The sequence below is a fragment of the Abrus precatorius genome, unplaced genomic scaffold (genome assembly GCF_003935025.1).
Source record: "Abrus precatorius isolate BTA unplaced genomic scaffold, Abrus_2018 Scaffold5, whole genome shotgun sequence".
Lineage (NCBI taxonomy): Eukaryota > Viridiplantae > Streptophyta > Magnoliopsida > Fabales > Fabaceae > Abrus > Abrus precatorius.
Genome location: NW_020874395.1, coordinates 5,975,647 through 5,993,870, shown reverse-complemented (window position 1 = coordinate 5,993,870; position 18,224 = coordinate 5,975,647). Strand labels below are relative to the sequence as shown.

At 31.6% G+C, this 18,224-nt stretch overlaps 1 protein-coding gene across 1 annotated transcript; it reads left to right on the top strand.

Moving 5' to 3' along the window:
- The first annotated feature begins 6,020 nt into the window (after positions 1–6,020).
- On the top strand, positions 6,021–8,664 carry LOC113867976 (probable steroid-binding protein 3). Its single transcript, XM_027503507.1, has 2 exons — positions 6,021–6,427; positions 8,185–8,664. The coding sequence occupies exons 1-2, from the start codon at positions 6,108–6,110 to the stop codon at positions 8,459–8,461; spliced, it is 597 nt and encodes a 198-aa protein (XP_027359308.1). The 5' UTR covers positions 6,021–6,107; the 3' UTR covers positions 8,462–8,664.
- The last annotated feature ends 9,560 nt before the right edge of the window (positions 8,665–18,224 follow it).

The window sequence follows — 18,224 nt, the reverse complement described above, 5'->3', positions numbered from 1 at the left end:
TCACTATCTCAGTTGCATCTACCCTCAATCCTCAAATGCTTCCCCTCATCATTAACACATGCCTTGCAAAAGGAGCACTTGCTATGGCCAAAGACAGATGTAAAGAGTTTAATAACTATACGTGAGATAGGATCAATGGAAGTATAAATTCACGTTGCAAATCAAATGATTGATGATTTGGGCACTATATTCATATGGCAGTTGCACAAATTTAAATCAAACTACATAAAAATATAAATTTATGTTACAATTCTGACACTGCAACTCCTTACCTTGTCTCGAAAATCAAAGTAAAAAAAAAAGGGAAAAGAGAATTGAAACCTACAATTAATGATTAGGTTAGCACGCTATTTAATTTTTAAGATTAAGCTAGGAGAAGTCATGCAAGAGAAGCTTGGGGTACCGACTCATCTTGGTGATGAATTGGATGGAGGTAGTAAGGGTGCTGGGTGGAGGTAGGAGAAAGGTGAGAATAAGAAATAAATGCCGGAAAAGGTAGGAATATGGGAAGAAGAAGGGGTGTTGGAAAAGGGTGGGAGAGGTGGAGAGTGGGGTTGGAGGAGGGGGGAGTGGAGGTTGGGGTTGGGGTTGAGGTGAGGAAGAGGAAGAAGAAGAAGAAGGAGTGTGGGTGTGGGTGGGAGTGTGTAGGTGAAGGGTGTAACACCTTAATATTAATTTAAATTAAATAATGAATTTACAAATTGGATAACCAAATTTTCATAAAAGATTTCGAAATAAGTGAAGGGTTACAAGTTAATATCAAATAATCGCTACGGAACTAGTTCAATTACAACGTTTTCAAAATAAAATCTAAGTCCTATAGCAGTCCATCCGTCCCTTCACTGAGCTCGGTGCTGATCGTTTTGGTTACCTAAAAAATGAATGTAAAGGTGAGTACTCTGCACTACCAAAAACACACAATAAACGTAGAATCTCATCTCCAGAACATTTCCAAATCATTAAACAAACACAATCACAAGCAGCATTTCACATTCATAAGTATAATTCATAAACTCATGCATATGCACGCCAGCCACATTCACTGCAGTACTGTGATCACAGATTTACACCATGAATGGTCGCCGGTTACTCCTGCCTCACGGATACCACGTGGGCAGTCATGCGTCGCTCAGTAAAGGTAATGGTCAGAGGTCTAGTTAGGAAGAGAGAGTGTGGCCCGTGGTGCACCCGTTTCACAGTCGGTGTCACCACCACTTCCTCTTCCCCAAGGTATTTCTACCATCCTCATCTCGTATACCCCCAGTGTATCACTGAACCATTCGCAGCACGTTACAACGGCGCTAACACGCTCATTTACACATATATTTCATTCACGCATGCAATAATGATGCTTACAAATGGCACACAGCCCACATTGCATTCAAATACACGGCACTAGGCCCACATTCATTTCACATTACACGGCACACAGCCAATATTCATCTATATTACACGGCCCTTGGGCCTACATTTGTTCACAATATACGGCATATAGCCTTCATTTATTCACAACAACATTATTTCACCAATCAAAGGCAATCCATCACACACAATCATCCACACGGGGTCTAACTATTCCAACACACATCACATTACACACTAATTTCCATCAAACACAAAATTCCTACTCTCTATCTCAGCCACATTGCATTAATCAACAAAATACACAAGAATTATAAAGCATTGAGATAGGGTAGAGTCCCCCCTTACCTCGGATTGACGTCCCACACACTAAATCCACCAAGAAGTGCTTCCCCTCACGGATTTCGTCCTAAACACATAGAGAAATTCCATGAGAACCCAGGGAAACCACGAAAACAGAGAAAAGGGGTGAAAAACCAAAACTCTAACCATTAAAACTCACCTCCAAGCGTTTCCCATACAGATTTAACCTTCAATCTATCTCCCCGAACGACTTTGAAGGCAATTTAATCGGTGAAAAATGGTTTGGGAATGAGAGAATCTAAGGAATTTTGAAGGGAGAGGGAGAAATTACTCTCCCTGAACCCTAACCCCCTTTAAATCTTTTTCTGGTCATGACACTCTTGCTACAACAAAAAAACCAGATAAAACTGCACTCTGGTTTCTGCAGAATCTTGCTACAGCAAGACTCTCTCACTACAGCGAGACTGCACCCAGAAATGCACCCCAAACTGTCGCTTTTTTGCTACAGCAAGACGTCTCTCACTACAATGAGAAGGTGACAGTTTCAGTCCTTATCCCAGGGCCCTCTCGTTACAGCGAGAATCCTCTCACTTCAGCGAGAACAGCCCAATTATACACCCTGCATTTAGGCACTTAGCCCATTTCAGCCCAACCAGTCATGCATACACACACACACACACACACACACACACACATATATATATATATATATATATATATATATTCACAACATATATCTGAAAATACACACATGAATGTACATTTAGATTTATATAAATAATAATAATTAATACTACAAAATTAGGGGCGTTACAAAGAGGAGGAGTGATGATGCTAGGAGGGAGAAAGGGAGGGAGTGCTGGCTTTCCATGGACCATCTGAGAAAACCACTTAAGCAAGTATAGAGCCATGTAGGCAACCACGTAAGTGCTGAGCTGGCTTTCCGTCAGCCAGCTCTGCACTTAACAGAAGGGAGGTTAACGGTATGGGTCATTTCCTAATTTTCTACTTTAGAAAGACCACTTCCTAACAAAAATATTTGTAGGGATTAATCACAAAAACGCCTATATTTAAAGGGACCAAATACATAATTAAGCTTATTTTATATATAGTATTTTTATTTGTAAATTTATCTTTTCATTAGATATTTAATTTAACAATGTATAATATGAAATAATAATTTTGTAACTATAAATTTTTTAGTTTGAAAGTAAATTTTAAAGTTTAAAGTACATATCAAACTATAGATTATTTTAAACTAATTAATAAACTAATTTAAATATATAAATTTATCTTTTTATCAGAAATTTAACTGAACATGTAATATAAACTACTATCTTTTGTAAATGTAGTTTTTTTTTAATTCAAAGTACATTTTAGTATTTGAAGTACAAATTAAAATATAATTCTATATATTGTGTTTAATAAAATAATGTAAATTAATATCACTCAAATTTGAGTATAACTTAAAGTAAATATATAATTTTATTTTCAATTAAAATGTAACTTAAGAAATTAATAGATATTTTTTTTACTACTTAATTATTTTTGTTCATTATATACAATTTGATGATTCATTTTGCAATATCTTTTGAGATATTTAGAAACAATTTTGTTCTTTCATTTAAAACTTTTAGAACTTGAAAAAAAGAATTTTTCAATTTTTTTCTTTTTTTTGAGTTCTTTAAAAATAGGATCTCAAAAAGAAAATCGATTTTTTGGAGAATAAAAAATATTTTACTTTCAAATTTTACATAATATTAAAAGTATTTATACAATATTGCAATAAAAATAGTTCAATCTTCTAAATCTTCCATTGTTGTCTTTTGTTCACTATTTTCTGTTTCATTTGGAAATGAACTATGGGCATTACTATGAGTTAATGGGCTTTACGAGTCAGTCCTAATTTTGGCCCTTTAATTAAAATAGATAATAATCTAATTATTACCCTTAATTGAATTAATTACCTTTTAACCTGATTGAGAGGGTATTCAGCTATTTAGGCCGAAGGGGTACTCGGTTTCCTTTTTCTATAAGTAGGACCGAGTAGTGCCTTATCCAATACACTATTATTATTACATTAACAAATAATTATTTAAAATTATTTCATATTTTAAAATTAATTTACGTCTTTATTTTAATTAGAGAATAATTATAAAAATTTATTCATGTATATATTGGTGTTAATATTATAAATTGCGATGATATTTGCTTATTTATTTATTAATATAATTCAATTATATACTTATAGAGTTTATCATAACTAATTTTATAATTAATATTTTATCATACAAATCATAAATTAAAATTATGCTTACTTATTTATTAATAATTTTTTTAAAATTATAGGTGATAAATCAAATTAAATCATTAAATAAGAGCTTATATATCCCGTAGAATTCTTAAATACTTTAAATTTTAATGGATTTCCTCTCCATTGCTTGCAACTTAAAGAAGGAATGTCAATTATGCTGCCTAGGAATATTAATCCTACATTAGGAATGTGCAATAGAACATGACTTCTTATCAAGGATAATCATTAAATTATATTAGATTATATTTACCAAAACCTATATTTAATCATAGTCAATTATATGTTGCATACAAAAGAAATAAAAATACTTATTATTAAAGAAGATAACAAATATATAGAATATACAAAAAATATTATATATAAAAAAGTATTTCATAATCTTCCTTAGTGTAATTATATTTAATAAAATAATTATTTTACCATATTTATATATTTTTATATTTAAATTATATTATATATTTTTAAATAAATTAATTTAATAAAAATAAAACAAATTCGTGCAACGCACAAACATATTTACTAGTGATAACTATGCAACTGACTTGTATAGTATATTGCAATAACCATTATTAAATGAACTAATACATAACTCTCATTTTTGTAGGCAGATTATATTTTCCATTCAAATGTATTTTTACAAGAAAATTTCAATTTAAAAAAACAAACAAGACTATATTTTACAAAATTCCATCTAGCATCATCGAAAACAAATTTGGGTAGTATAAATGTCCCCTCTCCCCAACATGCAAGAAGATAAAACTCAAGACACAAACCAAAAAGGAAAAAATAACTTCAAAAAATTACCCATCAAAGCAGAGTAAAAATGTTATAACCCACAAGAAGAGTCAATCACTTGACATAAATTAAGACTTTTATTTAAGGACCATGAAAAGAAAAAAGAAAAGAAAAGAAAAAGATTGCATACTACACATACTATACTTTTTTATAAACTTCCTAGAGCATTCAAGTGAGAATTTGGAAATGTTGAAATGTCCTTGCATGGACATTTTTAAATGAAAAATGACTCATAAGTTTTATTTCTACATTTATCAAGAAAGTTTTAAACTATTTTCAAATCATCTCTATTATACATTGTCACCCAAAGAGTTTAGAACAAACTTAAGAAAACAAATAAAATAGATTGAATGACAAAAGTAAAGAGAAAAAAAAATTCATTTGAAAATAAAACATACAAAAAAGGATGGTATATTTTATTTTTGACCATGTTCCATATGCTCCTAATAAAATATCACCATTGTAGTGTTTTTCAACTTCAACACACAATGCATAGAGAAGAACGAGGCGTGAGATAAGATTGAATGAGGTGATAAAAATAGGAATAATCCTTGAACCACTCATATATTTTTTTTTTTCATAAACCTCTCATGCTTGAAATCATGAAAAACTTTAAAACTTTAATTAATAACTACCTGTTTCAAGAATTAAGGTATACGAAACTACTCTATTTTTCATTTTTAGTTTTTACTCTTCAAATTTAGAATCCAAAACTCCAATATCAATGTAAGTTATATTTCATCATCTTTTAAAAATTTAATAAAAAATCAATAATAAAGGAAAAAATATTCAAAAATTTGAGAAAAAGAAAAAAGAGAAGTATAGCTATGAAAGATTCTTGTTATTTTTTGAAAGACTGTTTTATCATAAGATAAATGTTGAAGGACATTTTTATAATAAAAATATATTATAATAAAAATAAATTATAAATTAATTAAGCCAATCATATTATGCCACGTAAAGAAGGCATATAAGACTCCCTCAAATATGAAGGCACTAGAGCAAGCACTAAAATTGAATGTAATTTATCCCCTTCTTACCTCAAGATATGTTCGGGTTTTCTCTTTAGATATGGGAAAAAGAAAATTAAAATACTACAATATGAGATTTTTTTAAAATTGCAAAAATATAAAAAAAAATTCAAAAATAGTTAAACCAAAATTAGGTGAGTTTGGGTAATTGAATATTTTTTTATTTTTTCAAAAATTGCCATTGACTCAAACCAAATCAGTGTCATAGATAAACGATGAGAATGATTCCTTCCAATTTCACCAACCCACTGCACTCTCTCTTCAAAAGCACAATCACAATCCTTTGAAGAAAGGGTTCAGAAATGGGTTTATACTCGAGCATGATGGACGTGATTACCTCGTACACGGGTCTTTCTCCCGCTGCGTTTTTCACCATCCTCGCTATGATGATTGTCGTTTACAGAACCGTTAGTGGAATGTTTGTGTCCCCCGAAGACTACAACAAACCCCCAGTCGTTTCGGCCCGTACTGATCCTCGGTTCGTCGATTCCGAACCGGCGCGCGAACCGGTCCAATTGGGCCAAGTCACGGACCGGGAATTGCGATCCTATAATGGTTCCGACCCTAACAAACCGCTCTTAATGGCAATCAAAGGCCAGATCTATGACGTGTCCTCTGGCAGGTACTCCGGTTTTCTCTTTTCTGTTTGGTTGGTGAGAAAGTGAGGGAAAATGTGCGTTTTCTTTTCTGTTGCTGTGATGTGTGTGTTTGTTGCATCAGGTTGGAAAGTTTTCTGTGAAAAGTTTCTCTTGTGATATTTGAATGTGGTTGTAACGTTTCTTGAGGGCAAAAAGGTGTTGCTGATGCTGTGGTGAAATTTTGAATTTAAAGATGTGTGTATGGTTGTGAGTTTTCAAGAGTACTTAGTGAACTGTAGTATTTTTCTATATTTAGTAACTTCCTCTTTATGTTAAATTCAAATTAGAAAAAAAAAAAAAAATTAATCTTGCAAAGATGAGTATTGCTATTTTAAGGAAGAGTTTGTATTCCAGGAGGACTGGAAAACTTTTCTACACAGATTGTGAGTGGACAAAGTGAATGAAGAGAGTAGTTAATCTTAGACAAGTACTAAGAATACACTCTTTTATTTATTCATTAAAATTTATTTGAAACTATAAAAGCATGAATGAAATTTATTAAATAGTGCGCTTGAAAGAATGTATTAGAAAGTGTTTTGTTAACTTTTTTTAATTAATTTTACTTATAACCCCTGCACAAAGTGAAATATATACAGAGAACATATATCAAGTGAGATGACCTTTTTATTTGAGAATGAGAAGGGTAAACATTCACTATATAATCTTATCGTGAATAGTTAAGATTAAAATAGGAAAGTTGGTGTTTCTTTAGATGAATTTTTTAATGTTCACACAATAAAAAATTAATAAATAATATGTTTTTATTGAAAATTATGATATTTAATGTTATCAATGTGTTAGATCATTTGATTTTCAATAAAACTTACTATTTATTAACCTTTTTGTTATGTGTTCCTAGGGACACATTAGAAAATTTATTTTAAAAAAATATTTTTTAAATGATCACGTGACTTTAAGTAACTTGTAATCTTGAACATTTCTATAAGTTAAATGAAAGATTACAAACTACTTCAAGTTAAATGAAATGAGAGAGCAAAATTGGTTGTACTTAAATTTATTTTTAACTTTCTATTTAAGAGCATGCTCTCAGTACAGAGTATCAAGTGAGAGGATAAGAGGTGAAGTGAATTATCTGTTACGGGCCCGGTATTAAGAGGACTTCGTTTGGGATGTGCAAATAAAGTTCCGCATTGACTAAAATTGAGAAAGATTAAAGGCATATAAGTATGTTAGATCTCTATTAGTACGAAGCCTTTTGGATAGTGTCCAAAAACAAAACAATGAGAACTTAGTTCCAAAGTGAACAATATCATACTAGTGTGAAGATGTACTAAAAAGTCCATACTTGTTTTAACATTATCAATATTATCTTGATCATCTACATGGTCAATGCTCAAGAATAACTGCTCAAACTCTTATTCGATTGTTGAGATACTCATAGCCTTATACATCTGAACTTGCATTAAAATGATGATTTAGCTTCTTATTCTGCTGTCTATGTTTGTCATACTTTTGTGGATGATTTCTTGGTGGATGATTTATTGATTGAGAGGTTGAAGCACCTGTTTTGAGTTGAATTCACTCTGCTTTTGCCAAATTTTATTGTTTGACAGTAAAAGCTAACAAGATAGTTACTTGTTATCTTGTGATGCATTTCACTGACCTCTTGAAACCTTTGGTTGCTTAGTATGAGTTATAAAATTGTCTGTCTCCTTCAGTCATTTCATTTTTCCCCTAACAAGCTGTCATTGACATACTTTACTTGTTTTTGCATATACAGGAATTTTTATGGTCCCGGAGGACCTTATGCAATGTTTGCAGGAAAGGAATGTAGCAGAGCCCTTGCACTTCTGTCTTTTAAACCAGAAGATATTAATGGGAACATCGAAGGTTTGGATGAGTCAGAGCTTGCAATTTTAGAGGATTGGGAATACAAATTCATAGAAAAGTATCCAAAGATTGGCCAGCTTGTTTCAGAACAAAGTACTCATCAAAATGAGCTCAAAGAACGTCAAGACAATATGGACCTTAATGAATGCAAAGAGGAAACTAATTAGTGACCATTGTATTGTTGTATAGGGATTTAGCTTCTTGAAAGTGATGAGAAGTGTAAAGTGAGAAAGTAAGAGTATATCTGTCATTGATGTGAAATTAATTATGTTTACAAAATACTTGAATTCAAATTAAGGGTGGATAGATTCTCACTTTCCACTTTTGACTTTAGAAGAGTAAAATCCGTCGTTGTATAGGTTGTGTATAACCGAGGGATTGTTGTACCATAAAAGGGCTACTGATTGTTCTGAAGTATTGCTTGGTAATTATTATAAACACAGGATCACGCTATTTAATTAAAATGCATAAAATATTTTGTGATTGAATCAAAGACAACTATTTTAGTTCCAAATAATGCTGGTAGTTGCCCACGGCGGATGATGGCAATTTTGTTACTTGTCAATTTTTTTTCTTGTTTTGCAATATATATATATATATATAGGGATAGGGAATCAATAGGCGTTAAAGGCTTATTAATTAGTCAGCTTTTGTTTACAAATATCTTATTTGTTGTAAATATTTGAAAAGTACAATATCGACAATTTTTAACAATAATTATACTACTTTAACTACCTTAACATTCATCTTCTATACATATTTTATAAATTTTAAACAATATTTTAATATGACATGACAATTAATCATAACAAAAATATTAAACATTTTTAAAAAATAATTCATTAAGCTTGTCAAATAGATATTTATAATATAGCAACAAGTAATTCTTCTTAGTGTTGATATATCTAAAAATATAAAAGAAACTATAATCATTTTATTCAATAAAAAATAGAATATAGTTATTTTTAGTAAAATAAATATATTATCACAAAAAGAGATTATGTAACACCTTAATTTAATTTTTTAAATAAATGAATTTCACAAAATCGAGAATAATAAAAATTTTCATTCAAATGGTTCCTAAAGCACAGTTAAATAAAATATTTTGAAATAGAGATAGATTACAAATTTGTATCTGATTGTTATAGGACTTAATTAATACATCAAATTTTCAACCTCTTTTAGGAGCTAGCATATATGGAGGACAAGATTCAATCCCATTGAACCATACAAATATTAAGATAAATAGTATATTTATTTGTACCTTAATATGCTAACTTTCACTTTAGTGGAATTCCAACAGTACCATATAACCTTAGAAAATTCAATAACATTCACCTTAATTGAACTATCTAAATTTATTTTCTTAATAACCTTGTCAGCCTTATTTGAGCTTATTCTTGGTTCAAAAAGAGCAATAAAGTTAAGATTATGAATTTTAATTAGATCATTTATTAATCTATGAAAATTCTTACTCCAAGCACCCTACAATTCCAAAAAAGGTAGTTCATAAAACTAATGATTACTATTTTTAGCATCCTTAAGATGCTGGTGAATACCTATATTACCATTCAATAAAAAAATTATTAGGAGAGTTAATTTGATTTATATGTTTTGAATTATTAAGATCCATCCATAAAGGTACATTAGGTGATTTATCAGTGGGTATGTGTTTTAAAAGACCTTGATCCCTCCATAGGATTCTAGAATTAAGGTGTATCAAGTTGTAGATGGAATTTCCTAAATTAAGGTCACTCTGAATTATGTTTTGAAAATGTTTGATTGATAAAAGAGTGTCCTGACTTTCCTATTTTTCCAAGCTTTTAGGATTTTCCTGTTCAAAGCAGGACATGGCTACATTTCCAGAAGATTAGTGAATTTCTTTCTCACTACCCCTTTTACAAGATTTAGGTGCAACTTTAGATTTAGCAGATCTTTTGACAAATTCACTTATCTTAGGGCTATTAAATACTTTAGGGGGCGGCTTATGGATCATAGGGTCCTTGGGGTGGATATCCTTATTATTAAGGGACTTAAGTTTCCTAATATTTATAGCAGTTAGGGTTTGATTCAAATCTTGTTTAGAGCTATCAAGAACATTAAACCTAGATCTTGGCTAAACATATCTTTTCTTACCCTGATTCATAAAAAGATGTTAAGACAAATTTTTAACATGTGGCAAGCGAACCAAGTCTATTGTAGTAAAGATGAAATAAGGGTTGTCGAACCACAAGAACTTGTAAGATAATAATAGGTTCTAATATCCTATTTAAAGCTTGAAAAAATAACTATATATATTATATATATACACATTTTGATATTCATATTTTTGAAACATAAATTGAGTAAAATATAACAATGTAAATAAAATTAAGAAAGAACAAGAGAGAGAGATTGTTGAGATTGAATTCATCTATCTAGCTCAATTGATTCCTAATGTCATATAAATATGATTCTATTAATCAATACTATTGAGTTCTCCTAAGCTACTCTAAATTAATCCCTTGCATTTAGAGTTACTAAGGATTATAATCCAATAATGATTCCTCAATTTATTAAATCATGATCCTTGTATTAAGTTCAAGAACTTACCAACTAATAACTTCAAATCTATTCCTAGCATTTAGAGCTATTAGGTGATATGATTCAAATTAGACTTAGAAAACATTTTCCAATTGCAATCAAAGTCAAAAATTAAAAGATGAGTGATCAATTCATCTAAAGCATTAAGAACAGAATCACAATCACTAACACTGAATAATAAGTATCATAAATATAATAAAAAAGGAATACAAGAGTTTGATGTATTACATTTAATCTCAACAGAAAAGTGGTTTAGCTACTCATGGTGATGAGTGTTAATCCCAAAATACAAAAGAGAATGGGGTAGAAGAACTAAAATGATGAATCTTCCTCTTCTCCAGCTGAAAACCCAGTTTCGCGATCTCAGTTTTTGTTTTTCTCTTTTTTCTTTTTCTCTCTGATGCCTCTGTTCTGTCTCTATTTTCTATTTATACTATCTGGAGAGAGAGTGAACCAGTCAGTGCTTGGGGAACGACTGAGCGGTTGAGATAATTCTTCATGGTTAAGAAACTTAAGTCGTTGAGCACCTGGACAAGCATTGGGCGCTTTGAAGGCTGAGACCTCTATCCTCTCTAGAACAAATCTGCTCGGCACCTGTATAACAACTGAGCGGTTGAGACATGCTTCCAGACCTTGCTCTCTGGCTTTAGTCCACTTAGCGCTTCTCCACATGCTGAGTAGTTGAAGGACTTCAAATCTTCTAAAAATCTAAGTTCTGCAAGGTCAAAATAAAATAAATTGATTCCAAAATCCAACAACTCTCAACAAAATATGGTATTTACATATCTTTTTAATTTCTTAAAAAAAAGGTTAAAAACAAAACTTCCATTTAAATCAAGCTCTTAAGTGTCTAAATACTTATCAGAATTTATACAAAATAGACACTTAACAAAGGACCAAATGATTGGAAAAAATTTGGTTTCTTCCTAAAAGATTTTTTTGCAAGCATACAAGGACCAAATTGATCATTTTCTTTACTAAGAATATTGTCTATGTCAATCATTAACATATCTTTATCAGCTTTAGGGTTATTGATTAATATTCCTTTAGTTACCCCTGAAAAACTAACTTGGTTATCCTTTTTCTCTAAGTTAATTTTATTAAGCCTAGAGTTTTCACTACATTGCTCTTGCTGATGCCCATACTTACCATAGCTAAAACATATAAGATGTAATCCTTCATACTCTATTTTGAACTCTTGCCCCAGGACTCTGAAGACAGGGACTAGTTTTTTCCTTAAGTCTATTTCTATACACATCTTAGCAAATTTTCCACTAGCTAATAATGAGGTATGAGGGTCAAGTTTTAGCATTGACCCCAGACAGGTACTCACTTGCCACAAAAATTTACTATTATAGAATTCAAGGGGAAAGTCAAGTGTTCTAACCCACATTGCTATCTTTCTAAGGTTATAGTCCTTAGATCTATACAGAGGTGGAGACCTCTGAATAGGAGGTAGTGGTCTAGTATCAACCACAGTTCTTCCAAAAGAGCATGTTTATAATCCTCTATACTATCAAACTTAACAAGAAAGAAGTTATTATTAAGGTTAAGAATTTTTAAGGAGCCATTTTTCTCTGAATATTACCGAATTTTCGGTTTAAAAAAGCTAAAGCTCATTGATTTGCCTATGAGTTTAACTATACGTGTAAATTTTCAAAGGGAACACCACTTTTCATAATCCTCTAGAGGGACCTTTAGATTGAGACAAAGATTTTGAAGTTTATCAGTGTTTTCATCACTATCCTCAACCTTAGAAGCAATATTCAAGTCATTCAAGATAGATTTAACGATTTCTTCATCATCTAAAACTAGATCTAACTCTTTTAACTCTAAAACCTTATCTTTATGTGAAAAAGATTTAGAAAAAAGATGTTTAGAAGACACTTGATACGCTTCTGTATCTATAGCTCACTTTTCCCTTTGCATGAGTAATATTTTCACCTCCATTAACGCCCTTTCACTTGTTTTTACCTTCTTGCACTACTAGAGAAGCGGTATATACAGACAAATTTTACAGACAGATTAAAATCCTTCTGTAACACAGACGAAATTACAGACGGATTTGTGGATTATTATTATTTTTTTATTTTCTGAAAAATCCGTATGTAAATCCGTCTATAATACAAACGGATTTTGATCCGTCTGTAAAATCTGTCTGTAATTTGCCTGCCATTTGGCCCAAAATTGTATAGACAGAAATTATAGACGAATTTTTTTGTCTGTAATTTGAAAATAGGAGGGAATTTTATAGTAGAAGTTACAGACAGATTTATCCGTCTGTAAATATGGCCGTTTTTAACTGACCTTTCAGGTGACAAATTACAGACGGATTTTTCCATCTGTAAATGGACTTGACGAATTTACAGACAGAAAAATACGTCTGTAATTTGCCACCTAAAACGCACCGTTTTATTAAACCCTTACAAATAGATTTTTTTCATCTGTAATGACAGAAACCCATAACGCCGCCTCCCCCTTCCCTTTCCTTATTTTTTCATAACTCTCTCTCTCTCTCGCCCCTCTTTCTCTCACTCTCTTTAGGAGCTCAGTATTTTGGCCTTTGCGAGTGATTGAAGCATCCATTTAAAATTTTTTTTACATCATTGTATTCCTGGTATAATACTCTAACTTTTAATTGGTTTAGTTTTTTAATTTTTTATGTTTTTTAGAGACTTAAAATTTCTAAGATAGAGTTGTAGGATTGAAGATTGTATGACTGGGGAGAGGGCGTAGAGGTCCTTCTCCGAACCTGATTATTGTGTGTTGTGGGATTGTTTGTGTTTGTGGAGTTTGTAGAATATGCATGTTATGGAGTTACAAGGGAGTGTGCTCTAGAACAGTTTAAGATTGTGATGTGTTTGTGTTTGATGTATCGATTAATATTGTTATATAATATATTAGTTATATGTGGTGAAATTTTGATTTTTGTAAAAAAGTGGTAAACAAATGTAAGGAAATTGACATGTATTAGGAGAGATTCTGCCAAAATTTATATTAAAAATTTGTGTAATGTATAATAGAAGGTTGATACCACATTGTATATTTGTATTAGGTTTATATAGTTCTTGAGGAAGATGTTTATCAGAAATCGTCAGTGGATGTATGATAGGTTGCACTCGAGTCGGGGGGAATAAAACTTGAATTCTTTGAGGGTGTAGATGAATTCATACGTGTCTATTGTAATTCGCAGCAATTCATCATCAACCAAAAAGTTAGATGTCCATGTTCTAAGTGCAAGTATAGAAAGTTTTTGGATATTGATTCAATTAGATATGATTTGTATAAGTTTGGATTTAAACATGATTATTGGATATGGACTGAGCATGGGGAAGTAGTTAATTTAAAAAATCAAATAGGTAATTCAAATATATTGCAATCAGGTGAGGATATAGGTAATGTAAGTTGGGAAGAAACTAATAGTCGTTATCAAGAAATGATTTATGATGTTGTTGGTCCTTAATTTGGAATTTTTCGTGATTTTGAAGCTGAACAAGAACCTAATGGAGAGACTGCAAAGTTTTATAATGTTTTAGAAGCAGCAAACAAGCCTTTATAGGATGGGTGTGTGCATTCAGAGTTATCTTTAGCAGTAAAAATGTTAAGCATAAAGTCAGAAGGCAATCAAAGTCAGAGTTTATTTGATCAATGAGCTACATTAATTAGTGAGTTTAGTCTCCAACCTGACTCCATCCCAAAGGACTTTTACCAAGCAAAAAAATTAGTTTCCAAACTTGGATTAAAAGAAGTCAAAATTGATTGTTGTTTGAAAGGCTGCATGCTGTGTTACTCATCGTCCTGATCGTGACAACACTTCTTCACCCAGGGCTCTCACTTTGACCTCCACACCAGCTGTAGTGCAGACTTCCCAAGTTAGGGGATAGGAGGAAATTATCATGGTGCCCAATCCAGGGTGTATTGCTCCTCCCCCTCAAGTACAACGAGTTTCACACTCTGCACCGCCTATTACACAGGTCACACAGTCACCTACTACACAGGGGACAGGAGAGGGATCCACTGCTGTCCCAACTGGAAGTGGGCAGTAGTCATCACAGACCCAGGCATCATTGATATCGTTACAAACATTAAGATGAGATGGGTCCACTTGGTAAGTTTCCTTCAAAATATGCCAAACATTGCTTATTTTATGTGAATGTTAGTCATGATGTTTTATTTTATTGTGTTATCAGTTGGATACCACCACAGAAAGGTCTCCACTAGGTCACAAATACGATTAAGAAGATGTTTGATGCGCCTTACACAAGTTTTGCAAAGGCGCCGAAGGATACAAAGATGGAATGGTTGAAAGATTGAAAGGTAATAATAGTGTATTGATTTTAACTAAGTGTAATTACATATAACTGTCTGTACCTTCTCTAATGAAATTGTGTTTTTGTAGAGCAACTTCTCCATTTCTCCCAGGACGAAAAAATGATTTTCAAGGCCTGGAAGAGTCGCACTGCAAAGCGACTAAGACAAATATACACTGAGACTTGTCAGGACCCTTCTACTGTTAATTGGATAACACCCAACTTTCTTCATGCCTTGCAGGAGTATTGGGGTATGGATGAGTTCAAAAATTTCTTTGTAAAGAACAAGCAAACAAGGCATCTAATAAGGGGGTCACTGCATAGTGGTGGGTCTACGACTTTGGCTGGCACTAAGGCGAACTTGGTATGTGATTTTATAATTCAATTTACTCTATCTATAATTTCATATTTGAGATTGTCATTTATTTTGAATTGCAGGAGAAGTCGTTGAAGAGGCCACCTACGACTGGAGAGTTGTTTAAGGATACACATACTCGCACAGGCAGGACAAAAACCAATGGGTTGATACACGATCTCAGGCTACATATGTAAGTCATTAATATATTGATACTATATGTTATTATTAGTGATTTATTAAATAGTTCTCCAAAATAATATCTACTTATCTGAACTAAACTGTAGGATGATTATGTTCAAAGGCTTGATGAGACATCTTTTCAGGATTCAGAGTCAGTAGATGAGGATGCTATGTGGTCACAGACAGTGGGTGGCCTTTATAAAGGTCACATTTATGGCATGGGGGGCCGCTTTGTAGACTTCATGTCCCCTGCATCTGTCACTAGAGATACCCCTTCTCTTGCACCTGAGGAAGTTGAGAACATGATCCGTACTCAGGTTCGAAGAACTCCAGAAGTAGAATGAGGAGATGTGGAAGAGTAAGGAAAGTGCATAGAAGAAGAAGTGGGCAAAGAAAATGGAGAAGAAAATAGAGAAGAAGGTGGCCTTGAGAATGCAAAGAGAGGTCTAGCAGCAGATGAAGCAACAACATATACATATGCAGCAGATGCATGTTTATTTTGAGCTCATGAGAGCAAGCAGCTCCACACCTCTTCCTCCTCCTCCACCAGCTCCAGCACCACCGGTTTTCACCTCCATGCATCATTCATCTTCCGACTCTTCGTCTACTGATGATGATCATACAAATTATTCATGATGAAGACTTATATTTTATTTTTAAATGTATTTATTTGGATACTTTTGTCTTCCTTTATAATAACATTTAAATTTTAAATTTTATAAATTATTTTTAAATGTTTAGATGCCCAATTTATAGTTGTTATTATGTTTATAAATTGTGATAATCAGAAACAGTCAAAAATAACTATCTATATAAACAAAAAATACTAATAATAGTAAAATATATTACAGACGGATTACAGATAGATGTTTTCATCTGTAATTTACAGACAGATTGTGAAATCCGTCTGTAATTCCTTACCAACGACGATATCACAGATAATTTATGTCCGTCTCTAAATTCGTCTATAATTTTAAAAACCGTCTGTAATGGTTTAAAAACCCGTCTGTAAACCCGTCTATATATACATACTTTTTAGTAGTGTTGGACTTTTTGATCCACGAGATCCATCTCTTCTATGGGTCGCTTCTTAGTTTCATGTCTCTACATGTCCGTTGAATCCACTTGAGAAGTGAAAAAAAATGTATAATCTCCTCTTCAAAAGTGCTTCAGATTTCCTTCAGCACCTAGAACCCTCATGACTACCTCAAAGCAACTAGGGCGATAAACCCTAGCAGCACCTCTTGAACCCCATTTTCTTGAAATATGGTGTAAGTTCTTGAAGCTCTCTAAGAGTATTACATAAAAAGATAGTTCATTTAATATAACTTTAAAATCTTTTGTATTAGCTAATAAAAAAGTACATTTAATTTCAACATAAACACAAATATATTAACTAATATATTCATCAACCTTACCAACATCTATTCATTACACTAATTAAATTTATTTAAATTAAAATAAACTACCAAGTATAATAACATTTAAAATTAAACTTAATACAATATAAGACTAAATACTAAGTTCAAAATTCTTCTAACTTTCTTTGCAAATTTCATTTTCACATATCCATCTTCTATTTTATAGACAATTTTTTTTTAGACAATAGAATGTTATTATACTACTTTAACAAGAGAATAACTACATATGTTAATATCCCTAGAGTTTCGTCTCTGTCACAGGCAAAATTAATAAAATTATGTCACGTGTCATAATCTTACAATTTTATATTTATTATAGACAAAATTAACTAAATCAATGTATGATAATTTTGTTTAAGGTATGAACAAAACTAGTATTTAATTTTGTCAATGTGTTTGACAAAATTTTTGACATGTGTTTGATTTTGAATGTTTTATTTTTAAATATTTTATTTTTATCCAAAATGAAACAAGCTCTAATTTTGACAAATATCATTTTCTTGGAATTTTTATTTTGGGATGAAATTAGTAAATAAAAAATAAAAAATAGAATTTTGTCTATAATAAATATGAAAGAGACGTATGTAAAAAAATTCAAATAGAGAAATTCTTTTTTATTATGCTAATTTGTTTTTTAAAAACTAAAATTATAGTCATTTTAAAAAAAAATCATTAATGATATAATTGATTTAACCTGTTTAAAAATTAAACAATAACAAAACAATATATAACAAAAATTATTAAAAAATGTTGTTAATAATTTTTTTGACAATAAACTTTAAAACAATATTATTTCGATAAATGATTTTCAAAATTGCTGTATTGTGATACAAAACCCCTGCTTAAAGCTAGAGACATGATTATTGAAAATTTAACTAAAATTTTGAGAAATTAAAAATAAAAAAATTAATTAAATTATCAAAAGTAAAAAGTTTAACTTCGGAGGCCCAAAGCCTTTGAATTCATGTGCGGAAGAAAGAAGCGGCCACAGCACTGCCACGACTAGTGTTGCTGCGCGCCATGAATATGAATAATACCCTCCTCTTCCGATTCCCCAATTTCAAACCCAAACAGAAAC